General features: G+C 50.4%; 3 protein-coding genes across 7 annotated transcripts in view; all 3 read right to left on the reverse strand.

Moving 5' to 3' along the window:
• Positions 1-5,449: 5,449 nt before the first annotated feature.
• CYP26A1 (cytochrome P450 family 26 subfamily A member 1) lies at positions 5,450-9,130 on the reverse strand. Its single transcript, XM_019739566.3, has 7 exons — positions 8,813-9,130; positions 8,409-8,633; positions 7,871-8,161; positions 7,623-7,781; positions 6,991-7,125; positions 6,260-6,412; positions 5,450-5,988 (listed from the first exon to the last, which is right to left on the reverse strand). Exons 1-7 carry the CDS (start codon positions 8,999-9,001, stop codon positions 5,647-5,649), a joined length of 1,494 nt encoding a protein of 497 aa, XP_019595125.1. The 5' UTR covers positions 9,002-9,130; the 3' UTR covers positions 5,450-5,646.
• Positions 9,131-13,690: 4,560 nt separating this feature from the next.
• CYP26C1 (cytochrome P450 family 26 subfamily C member 1) lies at positions 13,691-22,076 on the reverse strand. Its single transcript, XM_074339376.2, has 6 exons — positions 21,741-22,076; positions 20,989-21,213; positions 20,224-20,499; positions 18,658-18,813; positions 16,359-16,688; positions 13,691-14,201 (listed from the first exon to the last, which is right to left on the reverse strand). The coding sequence occupies exons 1-6, from the start codon at positions 21,942-21,944 to the stop codon at positions 13,824-13,826; spliced, it is 1,569 nt and encodes a 522-aa protein (XP_074195477.2). The 5' UTR covers positions 21,945-22,076; the 3' UTR covers positions 13,691-13,823.
• Positions 22,077-23,559: 1,483 nt separating this feature from the next.
• EXOC6 (exocyst complex component 6) overlaps positions 23,560-27,417 on the reverse strand; it is a 166,993-nt gene continuing 163,135 nt past the window's right edge. For all 5 annotated transcript variants that reach the window (XM_019739513.3, XM_019739530.3, XM_074339380.2 and 2 more), the window contains exons 21-22: positions 25,938-26,050; positions 23,560-24,822 (exon numbers count right to left, since the gene is read on the reverse strand). In XM_019739513.3, coding sequence (XP_019595072.2) covers positions 24,690-24,822; positions 25,938-26,050 — 246 coding nt within the window. In that variant the 3' untranslated portion in view covers positions 23,560-24,689. The remainder of the gene's footprint in view (positions 24,823-25,937; positions 26,051-27,417) is intronic.

Raw genomic sequence — 27,417 nt, forward strand, 5'->3', positions numbered from 1 at the left:
CGCTGTTTCTCACAAATAAAGTTTATTGCCTTTGGAAATTATATTAGTTTTCTAGGGCTGCCATTAAAAAGTACTACAAAGTAGGTGGCTTTGAACAATAGAAATGTATTGTCTCACAGTTCTGGAGGCTAGAAGTCTAAAATCAAGATGTTGACTCCCTCTACAACCTGCAGGGGGGATCCTTCCTTGACTCTTCCTGGTTTCTGGTGGTTTGTGGGGAATCTTGGCACCCCTTGGATTGTAAACACATCACTTCAGTCTTCCATCTTCACAGGGTGTTCTCATGTGTATCTTCACATCATCTTCCCTCTGTGTATGTCTGTCCCTGTGTCCAAATTTCCTCTTTTTATAAGGACTCCTGTCATACTCGATTAGGGCCTATCCAAAGACCTCATTCTAACTTGATTGATTCTGTAAAGACCCTATTTCAAAATAAGGTCACATTCTGATGTACTGAGGGTTAGGACTTCAACTTTTTTTTTTCAGGGAGGAGGATACAATTTAACTCATAACAGAAATCATTTTCTGATACTCAGTAGAATAAGCTCAAAATGTCTGAGGGTCCAGCTCTACCAACATGCAGACCCAGCCTCAGTCCCAGCAGAAATGCCAGTAGTCTGCACCTTTTGTCAGGCTTTGTATCAGATCCTTAGCGCCCACACAACTCCAAGTTCTCACGGCCCCTCTGGGAGCCCCTCTCAGAGGCATGGTGGGGACCAAGGACCTGGAAGCGATTCCGTCTCAAATCATCTGCTCACCGGCCCTTTTTTCCTGGCACATATATAAATAAACAACATAGTGGGGTTTTTTCTAATCCTATAATGTATTGGACCCTGGACAGACAGTCCTGATTCTCTGTTGTAACCTTAAATTCCGTTAAGCCTCAGAGTTCTCAGATGTGAACTGAGGGGCTTGAGTGATCTGTCCATGATCTCCCTTCCAGCTCTAAAAGTCTGTGGTTCATTGATATTAAACAACCTTTCCATTTCAGAATACTGAACCCCCTCCTACATTATTAAATAAATCGTTGTTATAGTGGATGGTATGACTGTACTTAATGAATCAATCAATGTGTTTTTTTCAAATATCTATGATAAGCAAAGCACCTTGTCCTCTTTTTGCAATACATTTGAGGTAAGAGAACCCATTAGTGACTTCAGATAAAAATCTTGAAGCATCTATGGTCAGAAATAAGTGAGTAGATTTCTAACCTCTCGATGGACCAAGGAGGGGCTGGGCAGTGGTAAAAAATCGTGCAGTGTGGGTGAGTTTCTGTGTTGTGGGTGCGTGGTTATGAATATTGCAACATGATAACTCTCACCCAGAAAACCTACCACGTAATCCAGAGCTAAGTTTCCACCCTGTCCCAGGGTTCTAACTCAAGTTGACTCTACTTCAAACGAAGGAAAGCTTGTTTGGCCAAATACCCATGGAGCGTCGGTTTCAGGAATGTGACATGCTGTTAAACCACAGCCGTGTAAGCTTGCGGCCACTGAGATTTTCCAAGGATGAAAGTTTCACTTTTCAAAGAAAAACATGGCACCACGAAGCAGGAGACACATAAGGTGAATGGTATGGCTTGGTCCCAGGAAGCTTTCTCTCTCAAAGACACCTACTACGTGTGAAACTGTTCTGGGAGAGGGCAGGGAGGAGCATGAGAATACGTAGGCTAAGTTTACAAGATCCCAATGATGAGACACAGTTCCTGCCTTTCAGTAGGCAGAGAGAAAGGACAGTTGGGAAAATACAATGTCAGCACATGGCATCTTGGAGGCCGGGGAGCACTGGGAAAAGTTGCAGGGTATTTACCCTAGAAGCCAGGTCAAGGGGATGGTCGGCATTGCACAGCTGGGAGAGGCCTGGAGGGGTGCTGGAGCAGATGCAGGAACTGGAGGTAGAAGCACCAGGTCATGGGGCAGGAGAGAGGTTCCCTGACAGTTAACACAGGGAACTCAATGTCTCTCTGAGGTCACATGTCAGGCCCCCTGGGGTCTCACCTCCACATCTGGCTAGGAGATTTGACAGAATGATAACCAAGGACTGTTGAACACTACTAGAGAAGATAGGTATCTGAGGAACTGAATCAATACAGAATCAAATCTCAGAGGCTCACTCTAATTTTGGAAGGGAACATAAGGGACATCTCCCTCCACGTCAGAGTCCCTACAGCAGCTTAGTTATCCAGCTTCCGTTGGGATGCCTTCATTGACAAGGAGCTTTCTCTCTCACAAGTATAGCCTGTGTCATCACCAAAGGGCTCTAGTTGTCTCAAAATTTTTTCCTTATATGGTGCTGACATCTCCTTCCTTCTTATTCTCCTAAATGCAAGCTCTGTCCTTCACAACAGGTCTGAACCCGCATTTTCTGCAGCAGCCCTTTAACTATTCAAAGGCGGAGCCATGTGACCTCTCTAAACAGCCCTAATTCCTCACACAGTGTTTTGGAGGGATGGCTCCTGGACCTAGCTAAACACCTGAACACTGACTAGTATGCCCATGTCCTTTGAAAAACGTGCTCCCTTCTCCCCCAACACTGAGAGCCATTTTCCAGGGATAGTGAAAGCAATATAGATCAGATCGTGAGCATTATGTGTGCAATGCTGACAACCTGAGCCAGCTGACCTCAAGGACCACAGTGGGATGGTGGCTACTTCAGGAACTGAATGAAGATCCAAATCAACCCAGCTTAGGATGACCGCTCCAGAGAGGCCAGGCAGCCTTGACCAAGCCTGAGCCTAAGAACTTGCTAAGCCCTAATGGGTCTGAAGCCTCTCACTGTCTGGGATAAAAGCAGGCCCTAGGCCAAAGTCTATGGACACTGGATTTCATGGACACTGGTGGGAAAACCACTGAGCCCTGAGCTTGGCATAAAAGGGAAAAGCCCGCCCCCTTGTGGACCTCTGGGTGGTGGCAAGGTGCAGAAAGCACCCTGAAACCTCTCAGGAGATTAGGGATCTGGGGGAGCAGCCACTCCCTGTCACTGCTCCCATTTCACCAGTTGCCTCTGGTGACCTGAAAGAGAATTGATCTTAACTGTCACAGGGCAGGGGAGTGGTGGCAGGGGATATGAAGGGAAGTTAGGAGGTAAAGATCCTTGGATCTAGTTGTCCTGCAATACAAAGTTGGAGAGAAATTAGGAAGGTGTTATTAGCTGTTGAAAAGGAAGGAAGGAAGGAAGGAAGGAAGGAAGGAAGGAAGGAAGGAAGGAAGGAAGGAAGGAAGGAAGGAAGGAAGGAAGGAAGGAAGGAAGGAAGGAAGGAAAGAAAGAAAGAAAGAAAGAAAGAAAGAAAGAAAGAAAGAAAGAAAGAAAGAAAGAAAGAAAGAAAGGGAAAAGGCAGCTGGAGGCCTTTCCTGGTTCTGCCACTCCCTGGGTGGCCCCAGGCAAATCATAGTCCCTTTCTAGGCCTCCAAGGGCTAAGCTAGGTGAAGGCTACAATCCCTCTGAATGCAAATTATAGACCCAGCTGGAGGCTTTCACATGCTGGTCCTGACAATGGTCTGTCATTGGTGGCACCACACCCCTGACTGAAGAGAAGAGTGGACGGGAGGTGGCCAGGGCAAAGGACATGTGTGGAAGGGAGACAGAGGGCACCAGCTTCGCCAGCTTGGCAGATCTGCCCATCACTGTGCCGTGCACCTTGGAGCCCTGTCATTTACCACAGTGGTGTCCCCTCCTTCTGCAACTTTGGCCCAGTCTAACTTTCGTACCTCCTCCTGAGACACTTTTCCACTGGGTGGAGGTGTTTGTGCCATAGAACATGCTTGCCTCAGATAGATGTGACCCAGGGCCATTTAATGTACAATATGGCAGCCCACAAGCATCACGCTCACACACTTCCAAACCACCTTTACTCAGCACTAAGCACATTAACAAAGATTGTGTTTTTAACGTATTTTGGAGGTAAAATCTGCACTCCTCTGTAATCAATGAGTATAATTGAACTAAATGCAGCCCTGGAAAATGCAAGCCAGAAGCACTTTTCCTCAAAACTCTCCAGATAAAAATAGTTGAATTTAAAAAATTGAATTATATGCTAAAATGGCTCAAATTTCTTCCTGCTCTATGTTCATAGAAACACAGGGTTATGGAGTCACCAAAGACGTTTTGGAAGACTACCTGTCTTCTGGCAAAATGAAAAGTATTGAACCCGTTTAAAAATGGCCTTGGATAAATTATGTGAAATAATGTCTTCAGGCTAGTGTGCTCCTAGCTGGAATGATGAAGGGAGAACATTATCGGGGGAAGGGTCACCTCTGCACACCACAGCACACTAAAGCTTGGGCTGAAATTAATTAAGCCTGCAATTTCCCATTTTTAAAAAAGGCATTATAAGATTATTATAGGCATTATAAGTTGTTATGTAAACACCGCTTCAAAATCCAAGGATTCCAGCAATAAGTACAATCTAAGTTCTACCTAAAAATCTAAAGTCAGGTAGAACACGTAACTCTAATTGTAGACAGGACCCTTTTCAAACACCTATTTAGACCACCCAGTTTCTGTAGTATTGCCAAATTCTAAAAATGTAATGAAAATTTTAAAGTCCAAAACCTACAAGCCATCAGAGGTTCAGTAAGCAGATTGTGCCATTTCAAAACTGCAAATGTGCTTGCATAAGCAAGTCACCGGGGCTAACCTTTCTGGATTGAGTCTGGCCTTCAGCTCAGAACATGGATATGCCAGGGTCAGAAATGTGACAAAACTGAGCTTTCACGGAGGTTAGCCAAGGTTCACAGGGTCATGACTGGGCCATTTTATCAGTCATGTCAGGCTCACACCCTATTGCCTAGCATAGATAAAAACTTTATCTGTCAGTTTGCTAACTCTACTCCTCCTGCCTTATTTTCAATAAAGAAAACCTGGACTCACTTATCTAAACCAGAGACTGGCCTTTCCCAGTATTGTTTTCATTGCAACTTCTGAGTAAAGGAAACACACCAATGATGTTTGGTCTCATTTTAGTCAATAACTGTCCATAACTGGAGTGAGTGGCTTTGTCTTACTTAAAACCTTGACTTCAGAAAACAGTTCTGTTGGTGTGTGACAACATGGAATATGTTTATTAAACATAATAAGTTTATGGCTCAAGGTGTTATATTAGAATATAATAGTTTTCAACATGTTACCTTTTCAAAGTCATCTTTCCCTAAAGAAAAGCAAACCCCCCAAAATCTAAAATTAACTTTGATAGATTTTCCAAATAGGGAATCTAAATTACCATAGAAAAATCTACAAAGTTACCTTTGGACTAACACACATCCATATATAATATATATTTTCTAATAACTGTTAAGAGAAAAAAACAGCTAGAGTTTCTTCCTCACAGAAAGTATATATGCACAGATGACAAAGCCATGCACATAGACATTTAGAAATCTGATTAAATATACTAAGTACAAATATTAAACCGGCGAGTTTCTCCCCACAGGAATCTTAAATGCAAGACAAGCACCTTCCAATTTTACTTTATTTGGAAACTATACAAAATTCATTATTTTAATACTTAAAGACTGTGGTACTGTAGTAGAGGCACATAAATATTATAATATACATTTAGAAATTAAATATAATAAAAATCAACATGACATTATGTAAAAACTCATATGTACATTTGCAGTAAGTCCAAGGTCGGGGCATGCATGCCCATCAGGTTTCCCCCTGGAAACGGGTGAACCTTGCTGGGAGATCATCCACGGGGTACACGGTGGGGCTGGTTTTCATTGTAGGAGGTCCATTTAGAAGCCGCCAGTCACAATGCCTGGCCAGCTCCACTGTAAATATTTTGAGAAGAATTTTTGCAAACTCTTTCCCTACACAGCTCCTAAGGCCTCCTCCAAATGGAATGAAGCTAAACCTGGATGCATCCTCAGGGTGCGGTAGCATAAATCGGTCAGGATTAAATTCCTCCTTGTTGGTGAAGATGTCTGCCACATCGTGAGTATCACAGATACTGTAGATAACATTCCAGCCCTTGGGAATCTGGTATCCCTACAAAAGATTATGAAGTCCTGAGGGCTGACAAACTGGAATCTAACTTTCAACAACAAAAAGCTATCGCTGATATCTTTGGAGGCGTTCAGTTAAAAGAAAGGGAGGGAGGGATACAGACAGACAGACGACGTTCAGGTTGCTGAAACATGTGTACCCATGGGGCAGGACACTGTTATCAAAAGCATTGAGGAACTTAAGCCAATGCACAGGGAAGCGAGGGGAGATTTAAAACCACAACAAAAGGGGAAGTGGAGAACGTTTAACTTACATTTAATTCAAAAGTCTTAAGGGCAACCCGAAACCCTCCTGGAACTGGGGGATTCAGTCGAAGGGTCTCTTTAATAACACACCCAATGTATTTAAGCTGTTCCAAAATTTCCATGTCCAACTTGTTGTCTTGATTGCTCTTGCAAAGCAAACCCTATCAAAACAGTCATACCGAGGTGAACGGTTATTTTGTGCTCCAATAAAATCAGCCCAGCAGACGTAAACAGGGCTTAAGTGGCGACTAGACCCAAAGGGCCCCATGGTGGAAGAGTGTGAGGGGAAAACTGTGAGCAGCTAGTTAGTGACCATTTGCCTCCACCCCTTGGCCCAAATCCACTATCTATTTACAATTCCAAGAGAATGCTGCTCACCAGTTAGAACCACCAAGCTTCTCCCCACCCCCATCACCCCCACTCACTGCCACCCACCTAGACGTCCCCTATTCATGCCCTTGGACACACAAATCCAAGTAAGTGGAACCTCTCTGAAAATCTCCAAGGTTCTGCAAAAGGTAGAGAAAGGGCAGGAATACTAGATCGAACCCTGTCGAGTGGGATCACAGCTCGGGATTCCTCCCTTTTTATTCACAAAGTGAATTCTCTTTGCCCTTGGTCATGCCCTTTAAAACACTCAGCGGAGTCAGCACAATTACTTATTGGGAAGTTGGCTAGGGAGCAGCGGAATTTCTTAAGCTAATGGGGACCCCTCTCTCCTCCCCCCAGAGTCCCCTACCTTACTCTTCAGCTCCTCTCGCACTTTCTGGAGAACATGTGGGTAGAGCCCCAGGTAAGTGATCAGAGATGTGGCTGCACTGGCCGTGGTTTCATGTCCTCCAAAGAGGAGTTCGGTTGAAGATTGCTTTAGTGCCTGAAAATGGAATAAAAACAACGTTTTTACAAGTCTGCGTGCAATTTTACAGATGGATTATTCAGAACCCAACTGAAGGATCTGGAGAGAAGACGACAAATTCTACTGATAGTCAAGGAAAGCGACATTTTTCACAAAATGCAAAGTCCCACTAGTTCTGCTGAAACAGGAAGGCCAGTAAAATCCCACTGCACCGGGAACGCTTGAATTAAAGCCTTAGTTATATTAATATCGCCCAAGATTATTTACATTTTGCAAATTCCAACTTTCCTCTTAAAATCTGAAAGGGATAGGGGACTCTCCCTGTTCCGCTGCAGCCTCTTGCACAGCTCTCCCGACCCAGCGTCTCAGCCTTCGGGGTCCCATTCCTGAGAACTGTGCAGGCTGACCACTCAGGGAAGCTAGGCCCCAGGCCGGCGCTTTGAGGACTCCAGGAACCGCACTTGGAATGCCAGGGGACCAAACTCCGCAGTGCCCCTCCTGAAGCTGCCGCTCACCTGCATATCCAGCCTCTCTCCCCTCTCCCACGAGTGTTCGATCAACAGCTGAAGAGCGTCTTTGTAGCCCCCGCCCGCCTCCGCCGCCTGCAGCCCGCAGATCTTGGCGCGAATGTTCTCCTCGATGCGCGCGTGGATGAGGTTCCGCGCCTTCATGCCCTGAGCGCAAAGAGCGTACAGCGGTGAGCAAAGGCCCGGCAACCCGCGTCCCGGGGTCCTTAGCTCTGCACCATGCGTGCCACCCTTACCCGGTATAGCCCGCTGAAGGGCACGTCGATGGGCAACGAGAAGAGATTGCGGGTCATTTCCTCGAAGGCCTCCACCAGCTGCTGCTCCGCGTCCCCGCCGCTCGCCAGCCGGGGCTCGCAGCCCAGCAGGATGCGCATGGCGATGCGGAACATAAGGCGCTTCACCTGGGGGTAGACCAGGAGGCCGCGCTCGCCGCAGCTCAGCCACTGCTCCAGGCAGTTGCCCACTTCCTCGGCGATCACCGGCACGTAGCACTGGAGCGCCTCGCGGCTGAAGGCCCGCATAATCACCTGAGCCCCGAGGAGGGGAGAATGTTAAAACCGGGTCCCACCCGTCCCCCTCGCCTGCCGGGGTCTCCTACCAGACACCCAACCCTGCCAGACCCAAGGCACTTCCCGGCTAGGAAACTAAACTGGGCTGGAGAGGGTCCTAGCCGACGTCTCCTGCAACTAGCGCTCGCCCAGCATCTCTCTGCCTGAACCCCTCCGGCGAATGGGGTCCCCCTTGCGGTACAGGCGCCTCCACCTCCTCCCTCACCTTCTTGCGCTGCTTGTGCGAGGAGTCGTGCAGATTGGAAAGGCAGCCGGAGCCCAGGATGGTGCGCACCGACGCGGGCCAGTGGACCGACACCAGCCGGTGCTCCCCGAGCAAGATGCGCCGCACGTTGTCAGCGCCCATCACCCGCACCGTGGGCCGCCCGAACAGATGTGTCTTGTAGATGAAGCCGTATTTCCTGCGCTTCATCTGCAGGAACTTCCTTCTCTGCGAGAGGAAAGCGGAGGAGAGAGGCGGGCGTGAGGGGGCGCCGGGGAGCGCCGCGCATCGGGTTAGCCCTCATCCTAGCCGTAGTCACCTCCCTCCCGGGGGCTCTTACCCCGGCGTCAGTGGAAGCCCGGAACCGAGTCGGGAGAATCCTCCTGTCCCGCCCCAAGCTCCCTTACCTGTAGCACCATCTGCAATGTTTCCCCAAAGAAGGGGAAGCCCATAGTTCCGGGGGGCAAAGGGAGGGCGCAGCTGCGGTCGCGGCTGCTCACGCAGTACAGGTCCCAGAGCTTAATCGCGGCCAGGAAGAGCAGCAGCGGTAGCACGAAGGTGCAGAGCGCACTGGCCAGCAGCGCCAGGAGCCCCATGGCGCGCCGCGACCTCCCGCGCCACCTGCCGCCGCCGCCAGCGCCTCCGAACCCCGCCGCGCGCCAGCTTTATAGGCGGCCCAGGTTGCTGCCCACGTTACCTTGGTCAGACAAATTAGTTCACCCAAAGTTCATCTTTAATTGCGGATTGGGCCCCTGGCTCCTCCCCCCGCGAGGCGCTGCCCAAAATCTTTAACCGTTTGTTCCGCGCGGAGGCAGAGGCGGCGTGGTGGCGGCTTCCCTCGGAGCGCGCCTCCTGAGGCGCAGAGCTAGGAGCAGCCTGCCTCCCCCATCCAAGGTGTGCGGAGCTCCGAGGTAGCGGCAGGAGCCAACCCCGGCTCCAGAGAGCGGGAACTCCAAGCCTTGGGCTTCCTGGTGGTCTCTTTGGAATCCCTCCCGCAGGGTCCGACAGGCGATTCCAGCCCAGAGCTGCCTTCACTGGTTTTCCATTTACAGGCGCCGCGTGGGCTGCCTTCCACCTGCTGGGAAAGCAAAGGGATGTGCGTTCAGGAATCGTCCAGCTGCCTTGTGCCACAGGTGGAGAAACTGAGGTCCTGCCTGAACGCAGAACAAAAACGCAGGCCTCCCGACTATTCCGAAGATCCCACAGAACAGCCCGCACCCAGGACACAGCGAGAGCCTCGGGGAGTCAGGCAGGACCGGCGGAGCATGGATCCCAGTTCCCCAAATCCCTCAAGGGGGCCAACACTCATGAAGCCTTCGACGGTCCTACTTAAGGGTACGAGAGAGCCCCAGGTCCCTCAGGACTTGGGGCGCAAACCTGAACAACTCAGCCCCACCCCTGACGCCCCAGTGAAGGACCGCAGAGGCAATTCTTCCGCGGCTCCGCCACCAGCGCTCTGCCATGCGGCGACAGCGGCCAGGATTCCGAGGATCCTGGGGCATACAGCCCCAGGTAGGCAGAGGGGTAGAGGTTCTCGGCCCTAGCCGGATAGAGACTGAGAGAGAAAAAGGAAAGCCTGAGGTCTGGGCTCCTAGTCCCGGCTCCATCTCTCTTGCATCACCTTGGGCAAGTCACCACACATCCTTGCGCCTGTTTCCTCCTCCTTAATTTGGAGGCGATCATTCCGGACCTGTTTATACCTTCCTGTAGTTGTGAGTTTCCAAAAGGGGCTTTTGGTTGCAAATACTCTTCCCAGCTCCCGGCATTACCAGAGTGACCTGAACTCAAGGCACTGGAGTCTCTCTCCTCTCTCCCGGCTTCCACCCAGCGTAAAGCTATCGGGTGAAAGGGGTGATAGGCGCTAAACCCAGGCCTCTGAGGGCCGCTAATGGGAGTGTTGGAATCCGTACTGGGAAGCGGGTCTGAGGGCCTCTGCCCAACTACAATCAGCTGCTACTACAGCCAATGCCTGGAGATCGGGCGATGCAGGAAGTGCACGTGTGATCCCGGCTTCCTACCTGGACGAGCCATCTCGCCTCAGACCAGGCAGGGCCACTCGCTCCCTTGGTTTGAGCGCAGAACGCACCAGCGGCGCCGAAAAGGAAACAGAATAATACACGTTTTTAAAAAACTGAACACTGGCTCTCTCAGGAGTCCGCCACACGCCTTGGAGGTGGAAAACTCTTTGATCTTGGAAGCTGCTAAATACATGGCCCTCCTGCAGAGGTCCTCAAAGCCGGTGGTATTGGGAAATGTTTGCGGAGTCCCAGGGACTTCACAGGCCCGTAACACTCTAGGCCCAGGTCGCCACAAGGCGTGTTTCGGAGAGTCAACGTTTCCCCATAGCCCTACTTGGCGGTTCAGAGGCTCTAGAAAAGGGTCTCTCCCGCTCTCATTTCTTCTAACGATCTGGTGACTGTAAACTGTGCAGTCGACTTCTGGGCTCCGGCAGAAACCGGAGCCAGAAGTGCTAGAGGTAATTCTCAGAAATCCCGTCCCACCCCTTTCTGGACAGTGCCTCCGGCCGGTGAGCAAAGCTAGCGAGCGGGGGCGTGACCTGGGGCCCAGTCCCAATCCTCGGGTCTGACCCGCCTGTGACCCATGCAGGCCGGACCGTGACATCCGAGTGAACTCTGCAGGGCCACCTCGCCAAGTTCAGCGCGCGCCGGGTCACAAGATGAGCGGGACCTGAGGGCTGGAAATTGCTACGGGGTGGGATGGGGAGGGGTGTTTTAATCTATCTGCCCATCGAAACCGACAGGGTGTCCGGCGGGGGCGTCCAGGAGGAAAGGATTCACTAGGAGAGTGGAGATCATTAAAGAACATCTTGAAGGGGGGGGGGGGGTAAGGGGTCAATAAATTACCAGCTCAATAAAAACTTTGATCTAGAAACCTTGCCAAGCTTTCTTGGGTGGCAGTCGCAGGGGAGGGTTGGTTCACTGGAAAACAAAATGTTTCCAAGTTGTTTACAAAGCAGTCTCCCTGTGGCTAAGGGTCGGGGGTAGGGAGTAGCTTTTTGCTGGGGCTGGGGGAGGGGAATCAGGTGAGCTAGGGTAACTAAGACCCATCTTCCCCTTTACTCCCTTCAGCCCCTTCTTTCCATCTCTTGAGCACTCAGGCCTGTCTCAGGGTTCTATGCCTGCTCTTTCCTCAGGTTGGGGTGTCCCTCTCCCAGGCCACCACTGGCTGGTTCCTTCCAAAGTTGAATGTCTCCTCCTCAGAGAGGATTTCCCTGCCCACCCTGCCGAATTTAGCCCCTAGGGACTCAGCATTACAGGCATGCTTGGTTTTCTTGTCAGCATTTATCACCATTGGACATATTCTTGCTCTTTTGTTTGCTAGTGTACTGTCCACCTTCTTCGTGAGCATATCAAGTCCAGCGGGACAAGGACCATGTCTGCTCCTTCCTCAGAGGATCTGGGGCTACTAACACAGGGGCTCAGGTATTCGTGAAATCACTGAAAATGATGGATCAAGGGGAAAGTAGGTAGAGTAAAATTGGAGCTGCCCCCTACAGGGGCTTATAGTTAGTACAAACCCCAGAGCTGGTAACCCAGGTCTCTTGGAATCAGCTCTACTGTCAGGGCTCCTGAGAGTTCCCTCCCATGTTTCTCCTCTCCCCCAAAATCTGGTCCTCCTGCCCCACACCCCGGTGGAGCTTCTCAGGCCTGGCTGTTGTCTGTGCAACTTTAGAGAGACCTGAGGGCAAGCCCCAGTCCTTCCACTTTTGCAAGCTCGGGCGCCTGCCGAGCCCAAGGCCTGGCGCCGGGCCTGTGCTGGGCAGTAGGTGATGAATTGCCCTGGATGGGGTTATGGTGGTGTCAGCCGGGCTCGGAAGAGCCCGCTGCGCTCTGGAGCTAAGGCCCTGCCTGAGCCTGCTGCTTTCCCCTTTCCTTCTGGCCCTGGGATCCACCTTAAGCATAAGGTCAGGAGGGCACCAGCTTCCTTCTGGTTCACTAAGGGGTCAGCTAGGGCCTGGGCGGCAACTTTCTTGGCTCACCCATCGCATCCAGCTGCCCCTGCCTGTTGGAAGATGGGTGGCAGGTTGAAGCAGTTGGGAATGAAAACACTGGAGGTTCTTGGCTTTGATTTAAACATTGGTGGGAAGGTCTGTGTTGAAAAGGTCCAGAGAGAGTCTTTAAGCCAACCTAAGTATCACTATGAAAGGAGAAAGAGCTGAGCCCTAGACGGTGGACACAGGCCCACAGACTGGGGGGAGGGAGGTAAGTGATGGGGTGGAGGAAAGCACTGGCTTGGCAGCCCAGGAGCCCATTGTTGGCTCCTTAGGTGAGTCTTTGGCCTCAGTTTCTCCTCTGTAATTGAGGAGGTGGAGGTAGTGACCTGGAAGATTCCTGCAGCCAGCTATCATGGAGGTAGCTCACAGCCCAGCTCTCAGGGCTCTCCTATGTTCAGGGGGGAAGTCTCAGCAGCCTGCACCCCAGGCTGCCCCAGCTCCTGGCCCCTCTTTGGGTATATGCGAGGATGGGTGCTGGGGGAGGGGGTCTTTCCTGGGTATCCCCTACCTCCTACTCTATGCCTTTCCACCAGGGAGCAGCTGCCCAGATAAGCCCCAGCCTCCTTGCTCAACTGCTGCCAGGAAACTTTATTTCTTGGCCTTCCTGTTTTTGGTACATTTATTCCAAACCTCTCTGATTATGTCTCAACCTCTCATGAAAATAATCCAGCCTTAGAGACATCTCGGTATGCCTATTCTCCCCCGTATAAATGCGAAGATTAAATGAGTTATTGAAGAAGGAATTTTTCTTTTAAGAAGTCGGCAGCAGAATCCGGTGATGTGAAGCTGCTTAGAGCCCTGGAAGCGCCCACAGTTCTGAGTTTCCGCCGAGACCGGCAGAGTGGCCACGGCACACTGAGCGGAGGCCAGTTGCCTGAGGGCCTTCCGTTGGGCGCCTTCTCGGCATGTCTTCCTATGGCCCAAAGCCAGGCAAGGGATGCGCTCCGGGCGTCCCCGCTTCCTTGCAAGGCTTGCAGCTACGGCCGTGTGCGGTGGGTCTCGGGCATGGTCCACAAGACCCAATCCTCTCCGCGGCCCCACGACCCACCCACCCTCCCAGGTTTGACGCGAAAAGGCGAGGCAGCGTAGCTTCTAACAGAGTTCCGCTCCTTCCACCCCTGCTTCGGGATCCTGGGAAGGGCTTGTGAGGCTTGGTCCACGATCTTTCCTTCCTCAAGGCGCCAAGCTCACAAGAGGCACCTTCTCCCTGGCCAGGGCGCTTCTACGGTGCCGTGACGGTGGCTCGCACTCCCCCTTCCTCAGAGTCTGGCATAGAGACTCATTCAGTGACCGTTTCTTGAACGAGTGAGCGAGCACCCGACCTGGCACTGGGGAACCGCAGATGGATGGCGCTGTGAGTGCACCAAAACCATTGGCCAAGTCATATCCCGCAGCGCCGGGGGTCAGAGGCGTAGTCCATCTCGCGCTGCCGAAGGCGCGAGCGGGTGGAAAAAAAGCCGCAGCCCGTCCACTGGGTGCACGATGGGCACCGTCTGCATGGCGGGGAAGTCAGGCGTGGCCAGTTCCCAGCGCGCAGTGCGCACCAGCTCCACCGCTAGCAGCTGGAGCACGGCCTGCGCCAGCTCCTGGCCGAGACAGCTGCGCGCACCGCCGCCGAATGGGATGTAATGGAAGCGGCCAGAGGCGCCCCGCGCATCCTCGCCCGCCGCGCCGAAGCGCTCGGGGTCGAAGCCCTCGGGTGGGCTGCGGTACACCGCGGCGGTCTCGTGCGTGTCCCGGATGCTGTACATCACGCTCCAGCCCTTGGGGATCTGGTAACCCTGTGGGGAGGTGAGGAGACCCGCCTGACCAGGAGGCACCAGGAAACCCGGCCTGAACCCACCCTCCACCCCGGGTGCATCCAACAGGCTTCCGAAAATTGGCAGGAACGTGCGTCTAACCCGGAAACTAGGAGACGGCTCTGTGTTCCAATCTCAGCTCCTTCTTTGGTGAGCTGTGTGACCTTGGGCTAGATACTCAATCTGTCTGAGCCTCAGTTCCTTAATTGTAAAATAATAACAAAACTGCCCATTTTGTTGTTGTAAGGCTAGAATAACGGGTCTGATATGCATATTAGTGGTCAGTAAATGTGATATTGTTATTTATGTTTCAGTGTTTTGGTTTTGTCTTCTTTCTTCTGACATTAGATCAGGAGACCTAAAATGCAGTTCTGCACCTACCAGCTGCCTGTGCCAGACAACGCGAATGACAGGGATCCCCATTTCTCTAGGACCAGCTCAACTATAAAGCTCTTCTTTGCACTGAACTGAAAACCGTCTCTCCATCCTCCCCATCCATCAGCTGTACAATAATAACGTTCGGGTCTGGTCGCCACACTTTTAGAAGGCGCACATAAGAATTAAACTGGGGTAGCCTTAAAACGTTGGAAAGCAGCCGTCATGTTCCCTGCATCCTCCAGCTTTTTAAACTATTCCACTTTCTGACGTGTCTTCCAACTCCCTGACTACCCTGCTTCCCTCACCTGAACAGGGGCCAGGATGCCTACTCAGAGGCTCTCAGCAGGTGGAGAGATCTTGGAACCAACCAAGAGCTCTCTCTCTCTCTCTCTCTGTCTCTCTCTCTCCCCTCTCTGGGCCTCAGTTTTCCCATCTGGGGAAGACCTCTGCCCTCTGCTCCCCCGGGTGGACCTATGTTCCTCTCCCTCTGTTTCCCTAACGTCTTGTGGGGCATGCCAGTGCCTGCAGAATAAAGTCTGAATTCTAATGCAGCATCCACGACACTTCTAAACACCTCATTAATCCACCCACCTTTGTGGGGGCTGTCCCTTCTCTGTGGTGTGCTGTCTCCATCCTAACCCTTTACTGCTCCAGCTCAAATGCCAACCCCCAAGATGTTTTGGTGTCATCCAGCTCTAGAGATCACTTTTCCTCACACCACAGTTTGGGATGAAGCTGTCAGCTCTGCCCCCCTTTCTCTCCTTGATGAGCTCCTCCAGGACAGAATCCCAGTCTCCACGGTGTCCTGGAACCTTGGTAATCAATGCACCACGGATGTTCTCGATGTTCGATGTTTAAAGTAAGGGTCACGGGAGGCAGTTCCCACTCTGCCTGGAGCCTCCCAGCAACTGAGCTGGGGGGAGGGAGGACTGATTGCTGGGGGAGAGAGAACTGCAGTGGCAGCCATTCAGGCAAAAGCCCTCAGTTTGGCAACGCTAGGGCTCGGCTCCTGGATGCCGCCACCGTGCCCAATAACTCTGGCCCCACCTGGAGTGTAAGAGCTGGAAGGGACCAAGACGGCTTCCTTCCAGAGAGTAAACGGGGGCCTGGAGTGAGGTGGAAATTGCCCAAAGTCTTAAGAGATAGAGCCAGGCCTAGACCATAACCTTCTTGCCCAGCCCAAGCCAGCAGATCCGACCATTAAGAGACTCTATCCTATATTTTCATTGTCCTGCTTTTCTGGAACCCAACCTCAGCCAAGGCCCTGAATAGGTAACAAGGATCAGTTTCTTGATCTTGTGAGGGAGTCTGAGGCGTGGGGTACAGACAGGACAGCGTGGGAGGCTCTCTTTGTTCTCCACCTAGACCCACTGGCTAAGAGGGGTTGCCGTGTAGAGAAAAATACGTTTTTTGACTCTAAAACTCGGCTCTAATTGAGTTGACCGACCCGCACTGCTGCCAAAAGCAGTATATGGAGTTCTTAGCCTTGTTGGCTCGCCAGGCACCAGGCTTGCGCCCCTCAACCGTGTTTCTGGGGAAATGAAGCAGGGATCGGCCAATTTCACAGGCAGGAAAGTGGAGGCTGTGAGAGTGGAAGAGGAGACAGGCAGTACTAATAGCCCCACCCTCCGCCGAACGCACGGTGGGGGGGGCGGGGAGGGGGGGCGGGGAAGCGACGCCCCGCCTGAAGCATGGGGACGGCTTAAGGGGGTGGGGCCAGAAGACTGGAGCGGGTGGGGGGGCGCGGGGCGGCGCACTTACGTCGAGTTCAAAGGTGCGCAGCGCGGTGCGGTAGCCCCCGGACACCGGCGGCAGGAGGCGCAGCACCTCCTTGACCACGCAGTCCACATAGCGCAGACGGCCCAGCGCCGCGAGGTTGAGGTCTGGCTCGCAGCTGCAGTCGGGCCAGGGCCCCGCGCCATTCCCTGCAGCCCCTGGCCCGCAGCTGCACGCGCGCCCCAGCCCTTGCGCCTCTAGCTCCTGCTGGATCTTGGCGATGGCTGCAGGGTGCTGCAGTAGCAGCAGGACGAGGGACGTGCTGGCACTGGCGGTGGTGAAGAAGGCGGCGAAGAGGAGCTCCACAGCAGACTCCTGCAAGACAGCCCAGGAGGCGCTGAGTCTTGTCAGTGGGCCCTGGCCTCCTGGCCCCAGGGCTGAGATGCAAAGGGCCCAAATTGACCGATGTGCAAAGGCCAGAGAACCAGGATGTGCCACTGTGGTGGCTACGTGCGGTCCCAGAGTCGACTGAATCGGGAAAGCCACATATAGCAATGGGCAAAACTAGAATCTAGCCACTTTCTTTGGGAAAGTTCCCAGAGATAATACTAGAACCTTCTTCTGTGTGTTGTTCTTAGTGTATGAACTCTAAGTGTATAACTCATTGGCTTTTTACCCCAGTTCCACGAGGCACAATTACAGCCCTCTTTTGACAGGGTTGGAAACTGAGGCTCCAAAAGGTGCTCAAAGTCCCTACAGCCAGTCGGGCTGAGAGCCCAGTGCTCTTAACTGCCCTGTGGTGTCTGCAACCCCAGCTGGACGTCCTGACAGTGACTGCAGTGGAACTGAGGAAGGCACCTGCAGCCGCTACCCCAGCCTCACACCAATGCAGTCTTCATGGTGTCTTCCTCCCACTTAGTGGAGTGGTCTCAGTGAGCCACTAAACCTCTCAGTGATTTGCACTGCCCAGGAAGAGCAGAGGAGGGACCTGCAGGTTTTATCCTCCAGGCCCCAGCCCTCACCACCCGCCTCTGTCCTCCCAACTTCCAGGTCTTCTTTCTTGCAGCTCCCACAGTGTGTGTTTATACACTGATTTGTGTGATCACAGTATGAAGGTGTACTCCCCCCCTCCTGCACCTCAAGGGCAGGGGCTGTGCTTTGATCACTTCTCAATCCCCAGTCCCAACATAGAGCCTGAGAGACCCACTAGGTACATAATATTTGGGGAATGAATGACTTGGTCCAGGCTAAGTGCCTGCCCTGCACAAGATGGGGAGCCAGGACAGAGACCTTAAAGCCAGCCCCAACCTCCTCCCTGGCGAGGCGTTGCCTGCCTGCCTGCCTGCCTGGCCTGCCCTGAATCCCGGACCAGAACTGAAGATTCATGAGCAGTGGGTCTCTTCCTGAGAACCTGGGACCCCCATCCCCAGCTCTGTCAAGGCAGAGGAATCATCCATTCCATTCCGTACCACTCCTCTTCACCATCCAGAACAGTTCATACACATGGGCTCCCCCAGGACTCTGGAGTCCACTGCTCATCTTCTTCTAATCCCCTTGACTCTCCCAGACTTTACAAACACCCAGGAATCAGGGTAGAGATTATTAGCCCCATTCTCAGAAAAGAAACAAAGGCTGAGACCCAACCTTTGAAGCTGGTGGAATGGGGAAATCAAGGTCCAGAGAATGGATAGAAGTTGCTTTTGGAAGGGCTGTGGTGTACCCATTTCTAACTTTCTCCTGTCCAATCTCTCCATTCTTTTTTGGTTCTCAAGCAGGTCCTGGGGGCCATTCAAAGCTTCCCCCCACATCCACTACATGCACTCTATGTGTACATGGGGAGGGGTTCCAATTCTCTGGGAGATCTCACAGTGGTCAAACAGACAGGTAGAGGTGGCAGGTGCCAAGGTGCCTCATGGGAGGAGAGTATTGATTTCTGGGAGGATGAAGGGAGCTTCCAGGAGGATGTGAAGTTTGACCCTGAGCCCTTAGGGTTTCCAGAGAAAAGGCATGAAGAGGGCTTCATAGGCATGAGGACAACAGGCAAAGGCATGGAGTGACAGAGAAAGGGCAGAGGGGAACGGAGCTGTTTATGGCCAGAACCTGTAAGGAAGGGCCTAGGATCCATGCCTTTATTGCTCCCACTGAGAGGGATGGCAACTGGCCCAAGGTCGCAGAGCAAGTGCTTGTGGCTGAGCCATAACTGGAACCCAGATCGCTCTTTTCCCCCTCAGTGCCTGTGGCTTAAAGTGGGGCCAAACAGGACATTGCTCTGGGAATGCAGCATATGTGTGGAGACCTGTTAGGAATGCAAAAGAGGGGAGAAGGAGAAACTTCCTTCACCTACCTTCAGCTCCTGTACTGAAAGCTCATGGCCCAACTCCCTAGTGCTGTGGATAATCATGGCCAAGGCGTCATCTGGCTCCCCAGCTTTGTCTTCATGAAACTTCTCTGCAATGGCCTCCTCCAGGTGCTGATGCAGCTGGTCGCGTGCCCGGATGCCCTGTTGCATGAGGAGAGAAGGGAGGTGGGGCCTGAAGGCTGAGAGGGCCAGACTTGGGCACCTACCCCTAAAATCTTCCCACGGCTGCTCTGGTTCTGCTGAGTTCCTGGTGTGAACAGTTTCCCAGCTTCCCACATAGTAGGGGCTTAATAAATGCTCAGGAACTTGTCCACTCTCCCTACATACCAGTCTGTCTTGATTATCACAAGCTCCCTTTGAGGCAAGCAAACAGTTGCTGTCGTCCTGAGGAGAGAATACTGAGGCTTAGAGGGGACAAATGATTGCCCAGAGTCACACAGCTGTCAGTGCGCATACCTGGCACAAAGTCATGGAGGTGGAGCCAGCCCATTGCCGTTCCCCTGCACTGGGCTCAGGCAAGGACAGTGGGCACCAGTGCAGAGAGCAAGGGACCCTTTGATACATCCAAAAAAGCTCTGGCTTAGAGGAGGCAATAGGAGGTTTTAAGCATTAGCCTCTGTAAGGGCTTAGGCAGGAGGGCCCAGATGCCCCTCCAGAGCTGAGGGAGCAAACAGGGCAAAAGCATTTCAGCACTTGAGATTTGTAGTCAGAGGAGATGGGGTTCAAATCCTGCCTCTGCCCATACTAGTTGTGTGATCCTGGGTAAGTCATTTAACCTCTCTGAGCTTCAATTTCTTCAACACAATGAGAAGAACACTTTGCAGGCTGAGAGAATTAAGTCATGAAATTAAACAAGGTGATCAGCCCATATGATGTCCCTTTATACATAACTATTATTTTTATTCAGGTGACTGAAAACCAGTGCAGTGCAGTGGCACAGTGAAAAGACCCGGTCCATGGAGAAAGGAAAGGCGGGATGGGGTTTCCTAGCTGCTCTCTGGGCCTGGCCCTTAGCTCTGAAGTCTGAAGAGGCCGCGGTTCTCTGATCCGGAAACTCGCGGGCCCGGGGCCTCGGGCGGGGAGCCGGCACCCACCCCTCTCCAACCCCGGCTGGCGCCGGGCTGGGCCGGGGGCGTGTCTGCGGCCCTAATGCTCCCATCCGTTCCGCAGCCATCCGGGCTTCCAAAGGGGCGTTGGAGGCCTGGCCAGGAGGCGCCGCTCTGGGGAGGGGCTGGGCTGATTGGCCAGGCGCCCGCCACCTAGACCGAATTCAGGAGGCCCGCAGCTGATGCGGCCAGAGCACGTCCCGTCAGGCGTGTCAGGCGTCGCCCAGAGAGGGTGTGTGGCCTGCCTCGGGTCACACAGCGAGTCAGGACAGAGGCCAGCCCCAGCGCCCACCGCCACACCATGCGGCCTCCCCTCCCTGGGTCGTGACTCTGTCCGCCAGCAGAGATGACTCGTGGGCTACGCTGAGGGAGCCTAGTCTTGGTCTGGGAGACCCTCCCACGCCGGGAACCCCAAGAGGAAGGTCTAGAGCTGGTGTGGCAGTACCTTGCGCAGGCCGCTGAAGGGCACATCCAGGGGCAGCGAGAAGAGGTTCTCCACGAACTGCTCGAAGGTCCGGGCCAGCTCCGCGCACTGCGACTTATCCAGCCGTAGCCCCAGTAGAATGAGCGCGGCCATTCGGAAAGTGAGGGCTTTGGTGGCCTCGTAGACCGCAACTGGCCCGCGAGATGCGCACCAGGAGCGCACCTCACACCGCAGCGCCCCCTGCAGGCGTGGCACGTAGCGCTCCAGAGCCCGGCGGCTAAACACTCGTGCCAGGACCTGTGGGGAGCACGAGGGGTCAGCCCTGGCCAGCTGTGGTCCGGCCTCCTCTGCTTGGCGATTCCAGAGGAGCCAGAAGGCCAGTGTTGGGCCCTTCCTCCTCTTCTAAGTGGCAGGAACCTAAACTGTTGGCTGTTGCACTCGCAGTTCCCTCTAGCACTTCTCTGATGTACACAGCCCCTCCCATCCATCCAGGTTCCAGTTGCCTTCTCCTCCAAGAAGTAGTCTTTAACCTCTCTCCAAGTTTGAGTGTCTAGTACTTCAGGTATTCAGAGTTACAAAATATCGGAGATGAAAGTCCCAGTCCTGGCCTTATAAACTGAAGCCGGAAAAGATAAGAAACTGGTTCAAGGTTACCCGCTCGTTAGCCAGGGGTCCCGGCCAGGTTCACAGTGTACCCCTAACACCTAGCTCCGGTCTGGCTCACAGCAGGTGCCCGAGAACCGCGGGTGTGACGTCCTGATGGACCCTTCTTTGGTTTTGGCTCACCTTGCGCCGCTGCCGGTGTGGCTCGCCAACCGCGCCGAGCAGTGTATGCGAGCCCAGTAGGATGTGCGCGCTCTGCGGCCACTGGCTGCGCACAAGGCGATGCTCGCCCAGCAGGATAGTGCGCACATTCTCAGCGCCGCTCACGCGGATCACTGGTCTGCCCAGCAGGTGCGTCTTGAACACTGTCCCGTAGCGCTCTCGGCGGGAGCTGTGGAAGCGCGAGCCCTGCAAGCGAGGAGCCGCGAAGAGCGCTGAGGTCGCTAGCGATCCGGCCCAGGCCTCCCAACTGCCCCACGATAACAACTCCCTGCTCCAGGCTGGCGCGTTACTCTACAAAAGTTTCGAATGGGCCTCGCGATACCCCATGGGAATGTAGATGCCCCTGTTCCCATTGGTGAGATGAGGAAACTGAGGCTCACAATGAGCGCCCAAGAGCTCACAGCTGAGAACTGCCCGACTCCAGGTTGTATGTCTATAGGACGGGGTGACACGCTCCTCAGACTCCTTCCCAGAACCCCTCTGTTCACCCCCGCGTTGTGTCGGGATGTGTTTTAAGATTTGTTAGGGAGAACTCCGGTGACAGACAGTCCTTCCGAGGGAGAGGCTGGGCAAAGGCGAGGGTAGTGTATGCTCCCTGGGGTCCTAGGCAACGGGAAGGGACTAGCTACGAACTGTGGGGGCATTGAGAGCGAGGAGGATCCAGCCAGGGAAGAAGGGGCCGTACGGGGTAAGGGGCACGACATACTGCTCACCTGAACTAACCAGTGCAGCGTTTCGCCGAAGAAGGGCCAGCCCATGGAGCCCTTGGGCAGGGGCAGGGCGGAGGCACGGTCTCGGCTCAGCGTCCAACGGAGGGTCCATAGGTGCTGGGCCAGGCTGAGCAGCAGACCCGCACACAGGAGAACGGTGCCCGCCGCCCCCAGCACCGACAGGCAGCTCAGCCCGCAGGGGAACATGGTGAGCCTGTGGGGGCCAGGTCACTCACAGAGCACTTGGAGAGCAGGGGAGCAAGAGCTGGGGCGCAGGCAGCGTGCAGTGCTCACCTGTTCAGTCCGGAAAGGTCCCGAGGTTTCGGGGCCAAACCCGAGGGTAATAACCTCGAGCAAGGACTTCGCTCTCAAAGCCCACTGGCAGTGGAAGGTGACAGTGACCATGCGCCCTTAGGGAACGTGCCTTTCTCGAGGCCGGCGCGCTGAGGGATTTTCCTCGGCGGGGTGTTGGCTGCCTCTGACCGACCGCTCACGCCGGGCATCCGCGGGCACCTCCCACCTCCGCCCACGGCCAGGACTCCTTTGATAAAAGCAGCGAGGGCGGGCAAAGAGAGGAGCTACTCACCAGTGTTGCCAACCTGGGCTGTGATCACCGCCGGGGCTGCAGACCCCCGCCCCACCTCTGTTTCTCTCCTCCCGTCTGTTAACCCTTCTCGGGCTGCCCCAGACACGTTTATATACATACTGGCTCCCTCCCTACGGACTGATGCCGACCTACACGATGTGACGCGTCCATGCATATTTAAAGCGCTCCACGCAGAGTCACTATTGGAGGTGGACAGCGGTGCTCACTTAGCTGCTAGGGGCAGGGCATGGCAGCCGCCCGGGGTGAGCCCCGCGCAGATCCTCCGCCGGGCTTGCGGGTTCGCGGCAGAACTTCCCGGCTCCACGCAGGAGCTCGGCGGTAGGAGAAACGAGAGCACTGAGCTAACACGCTCTCTTTGGGATCCCCACCCTCGAGCTTCTAGGTGCCCCTTCCCCTCCCGGTGCTCCAAGGCTAAGGACTGGCGTTTCTCCCGTTTGCTGTTCGCCTTTCGATGCCAGCCTCGGCATCATCACAAGTGCTTGTAAGGATAGCCGAGGTCGAGATGCTCCGATATCGCCCACCCCTCCCCGGTGTCTGATCTACTTCAGGAATCCATCAAACGATAGTAGTGTTTGTCATTGCTGCCCAAAGCCCACATGGGGCAATATCCCCAGGCGCCTTTCGGGTCTCAAGGACCGAATGCACCGTTCCATCCCCCTCCGCCACCCCCACGCCCCCAGTCTACATAGTTGCTCGTGGGTCTTTTTGGGTCCCGTCTGAGGGCTCCAAATACCCCAGGACTCGAACGTCCCTGTCCCTACAGTGCAACCAGAGGGATGGGGGAGTAAAGCGTAGGGTCCTTGTTATTACTGAGAAGAGTAAAGTGACCTCAAGACCATCCCATCTGAGACCCACAGTGGTCTGCTACAAATCAATGCAAAAGCAGCATCTCTCCGAATCCCCGACGCCTGGCCAAAGCCAGGGAGACATCCTGAGTGCCCTGGAGGGCTGGGTAACACACGCGAGGGGCAGCCACATTCCAGTCGTCAAAGACAGCTAACTGTTCACCGCTCCTCTTGTAACTTCTAAGAATTACCATGTTTTCCATGCAATAGTTTTTAAAGTGTGAAATACCTTAGGCTAATAGTTAACAGAATAAATTGTTTATTTTCTTAGTTTTGGAGACACCCCCATTCAAATAACTAGGGAATAATAGCTTTTCTGAAGGAAGTAGTTGTTTTAAATCAGGAAGCTCTGAATAGATGCAATAGCAACTCATTTTCAACAACTTGCTCAACTTTTTAATATTTCAGCACAAAATCAAGAAATATACATACATATAATCTTTACACTTATTTTACAGAGTCAAGGATAAGTTTCTTATAGGCATAAATCCTGAAAATGCAAAAGGAGTATTCAGCATAAATACAATGAAGAGAAAGTAGGGATTGGATTGATGTTACCATTTGGACCACGGTAATTTACACAAAGGGAAATGTACATTGGTTTTAGGTTTTCCAGAGTTCATTTGGTTTGGCTTGTTTCCACAGTGAGGATATGGTACTGAGATCTGCTATTTGGAGAAAGTAACCTGACCCCTGTGGTAACTGGTGTGTGGAGGAATATATCTCTACTCTCACACAAGCTGCACCTGAAGTGGTTAGCCCCACTTAGTTCCTGTCTTCTCTTTTAACTTGAACCAAACCAAACCAAATAAATCCTAGAATGGGGTCAGCTACAAACAATATAGTTAGAAATATAACCCTGCTGAACAGAAACAACACTGCATCTTTAGAAAATCCAAAAACTTGTCTTCGTGTTCAGAACGATTAAATTAAACCACCCAAGGAGAACAAATAATTCACATTCTTACTGAGTTAAATCAAGTTTGATTGCAGGGACCTTTAAAGATTTGTCTATCTCCCCCTCAGAATCAGCAGAATTACAAAATTTTTGTCTACTTAAACCATATTGAGGTGAAAGTGAAAGCTAAAAGAAAATGATAGTGAAGTACTCCCATATCAGACATGACTGTATTCCAAAACCAGATACTGATGAAGAAGAAAGAAAAATTCAAGTCTGAATACAAAAAAAATCGTTATATGTAGGGGCATAAGTTTTTCTAACATATTTACAATCAGTTTCATATACAATTTTTTACCTGATTTATATATTTTTTAAAAGTGAAAATATTAATGTCACATTTCCATATACAAAATAGTATTCAATTATTTAAAAATCCATACAAATTATATTTATTATTGTCTCTTGTTTGAGCTCTCCTCAGTTTCTCTTCTCTATTGTATTTTTGAATTCTGCAAACAAATTACTGTTATAGCCAGTGTCTGTTAGAAACCAATGTTGAATCATGAATTTGGTATCACTGAGGGCAAGCCATGTGAAGTCTATGTGTGATGGGACATACCATTCACCAAACTTCTCAGCTGTTTCATGACTGTCTCTATCAACTTCTGTTTGTCTCGATCATTCTTCCTGAACTGAGCAAATATATTGTTCTTTTTGTTAGTATCCTTCACCCTAGGAGTATATGTGAATGAAGAAGCTTAGTAAAAGGAAATTAATAGCTATGCTGTTACAAGTAAAATATATCTTGGCATGCTCTGAATTATCTCACATTAACTCTATGCTTGAAAAACATATTTCAAAGAAAATAGGTACTAACAAAATTACAGAAATAGCAACCACACAAAAAACTAGCAGCTGTAGTTTACATTCTATATGAAGCGGTGTTTTTGCATTATTATGTAAATCTAAAGTATGTTAAGTTTTCTAATATTATACTATTTTCTAATATAATTCCATAAAGTATGCTAAAATACATACCCTCTATGGACTCTGCAAATCACATTCATAGCAAGACAGGTGAAAGGAAAAATAACATTAGAAAATTTAAAGCAGCAATTTTTTTTTTTTGCCTCAGTGGTGTTTCATGGTATTGTAAAATAAATTTACATTTATTTTAAACAGTTCCTTTTTTCCTCTCAAATCAGTACACCACAGATATTTTGAAACGTGAGAAAACACACTTAATTCAATAATTGAAAAATTTAATAGTAATACTTAAAAAGAAATATGATTGTGTAAAAAGAAAATCTGCCATATAATTTGAAGGAAAAGTAATACCTAAATGTGTGTTATTTTCAATTGGTCAAAATGCACCAGTAAATGTCCTGTTACTTCAGTTTTTACAATATTATTTTCAAATCACATACTTCTTTACCTGCAAAGAATCCAATTCCATAACGGTGGGATTTTGATAGTACTCACTGGTAGCAAACATTCCAATTCCTAGCCATATTTTACAAAATACTTTCTTTTCTATATTATAGTATTTTTAAAAAATTGTTCGAATTCTCACTTGTAAACATATTTCTAAGGCCAATTAAGCCTGCTTATTGAGGATACAATAGGAACAATGTTTTGTTCCTATCAACATAAACAGAAACCTCATAAAACTACACCAAATTACTGTTATTACACCAATACTGAAGGGCAAGAAAGAGGCTTAGGTTTTGGTCATTAAAATGGACTGAGCAGACATTTCTCTTTTGATGAAAATACCTAGTTCTTCAATTATCACTGAATCACAAAATGCTAAAATATTAAGCAAAAAAGTTTTCAAATATACTCACTTCTCCAAAAGAGTAAGAGCTGTGTTTGGATTCACCCGGAGGTACTTAGAAGCTGGCTGTCCATAATCAGCTAGGTAAGTAGACCAATCCCAAACCATAAACAGGTCAAGGAGCTGAGGGAGATGGGGAAAATATTAAACCAACTTTTCACTATTTACCTACAGCTTATACATAAAGTATACACCACTCTTGATCCATTTTAATATGACCTGCTTCTTAGATGGAACACAATAAGGAAATTCATTTTTAAAACTTCATTAACACACTTTATAACCAAAATAGTACATACTATCTTTTTACTTTTGACATTACTAAAATTGTCAGGGGTTGCTTTTCTAATAAAGTACTTGGTTGCATTTTTAAATAATTGTAAAATAATGAAAACATTCTTAACACACTGAGGTACAGAGATTTAATTTTTACACATTATTCAGTTCATACTCAAATTTAATTAATAAGGTTTGGTGCTACTAACTGAAGAATTTTAAAGAACTTAAATTGAACCTTTTCTCTTAGAGGTTAAGTATGTTTACCTTTCTAAGAAGCCATTTGCACCTAGACTTTCCCAAAGTAATTTAAACCAAAAGCTCAGATAATCTCAATTAAGTGCATTAAACAACCTCTGCTGGATTCTCCCTGGTGATAGATCCTCAGTAGTATTATGAAATGAGGTCTTCAGGACTCAGCATGTTAACTCTAGGCGATCATTTTGTATAAACAAACAACAACAAAAAAAACCCCTCTTGTTTTCCGTGCTGTTTTAAAATTGACTATTTGCTTTATAATCTCCAGTTAGAATTGTTGTCAAATACGGAAGTAATCTTTTAAAAGCAATGCTAGACCTAAACCAAAGCACCAAACTCCTTATCCAACTTTAAAACCCTAATCCCCTTTAAGCCATTTAAAACCAACTTCCTATCCCCATTCGAATTGTTTCAGAAAGCTAAATGCTTTACTTACTACCTTCCTTCAGTTTTTATATTATTCTTTCTTCTTTGTTTTAAACTCACTTTATACATAAAGAGTATATTGCTTTTGCTTTTGAATGAAGGAAGCATTTGCATTTACTCATAGGATATGTGAGAGTTTGGATAAAACCTATAGGGTGGTTAAAATCTAAAGAAAGGTTACAAGAAACTAGCTCTTCCTTAGGAAGGTAATGCACTTATTTGTCTCTTTTCCCATTTGACTGTATAGCTATTAATAGAGCATTTCTTGTAAAAAGAGGAAAATTGTATCAAGACAATATTAACTGCTAATATTAAAAGCTACTTTGTTCTCTTTCGGACATTCTAGGGCATACCAAAATTTAAAACACTGGTACAGAAACTACACTGATAAAATGTTAAAAGAATATACTGTCTAAAAAAAGGAAAGGGAACTTATTTAAAATCTGTTTAATTTTTGACTATTGTAACAAGTACATTTTTCCTTTCACAAGGAGAAGTTACTTTCATACACTCTGGTGGTGAATATGTAA

Source organism: Rhinolophus sinicus, chromosome 15, assembly GCF_057876585.1.
Source record: "Rhinolophus sinicus isolate RSI-liver-muscle chromosome 15, RSI-T2T, whole genome shotgun sequence".
NCBI lineage: Eukaryota > Metazoa > Chordata > Mammalia > Chiroptera > Rhinolophidae > Rhinolophus > Rhinolophus sinicus.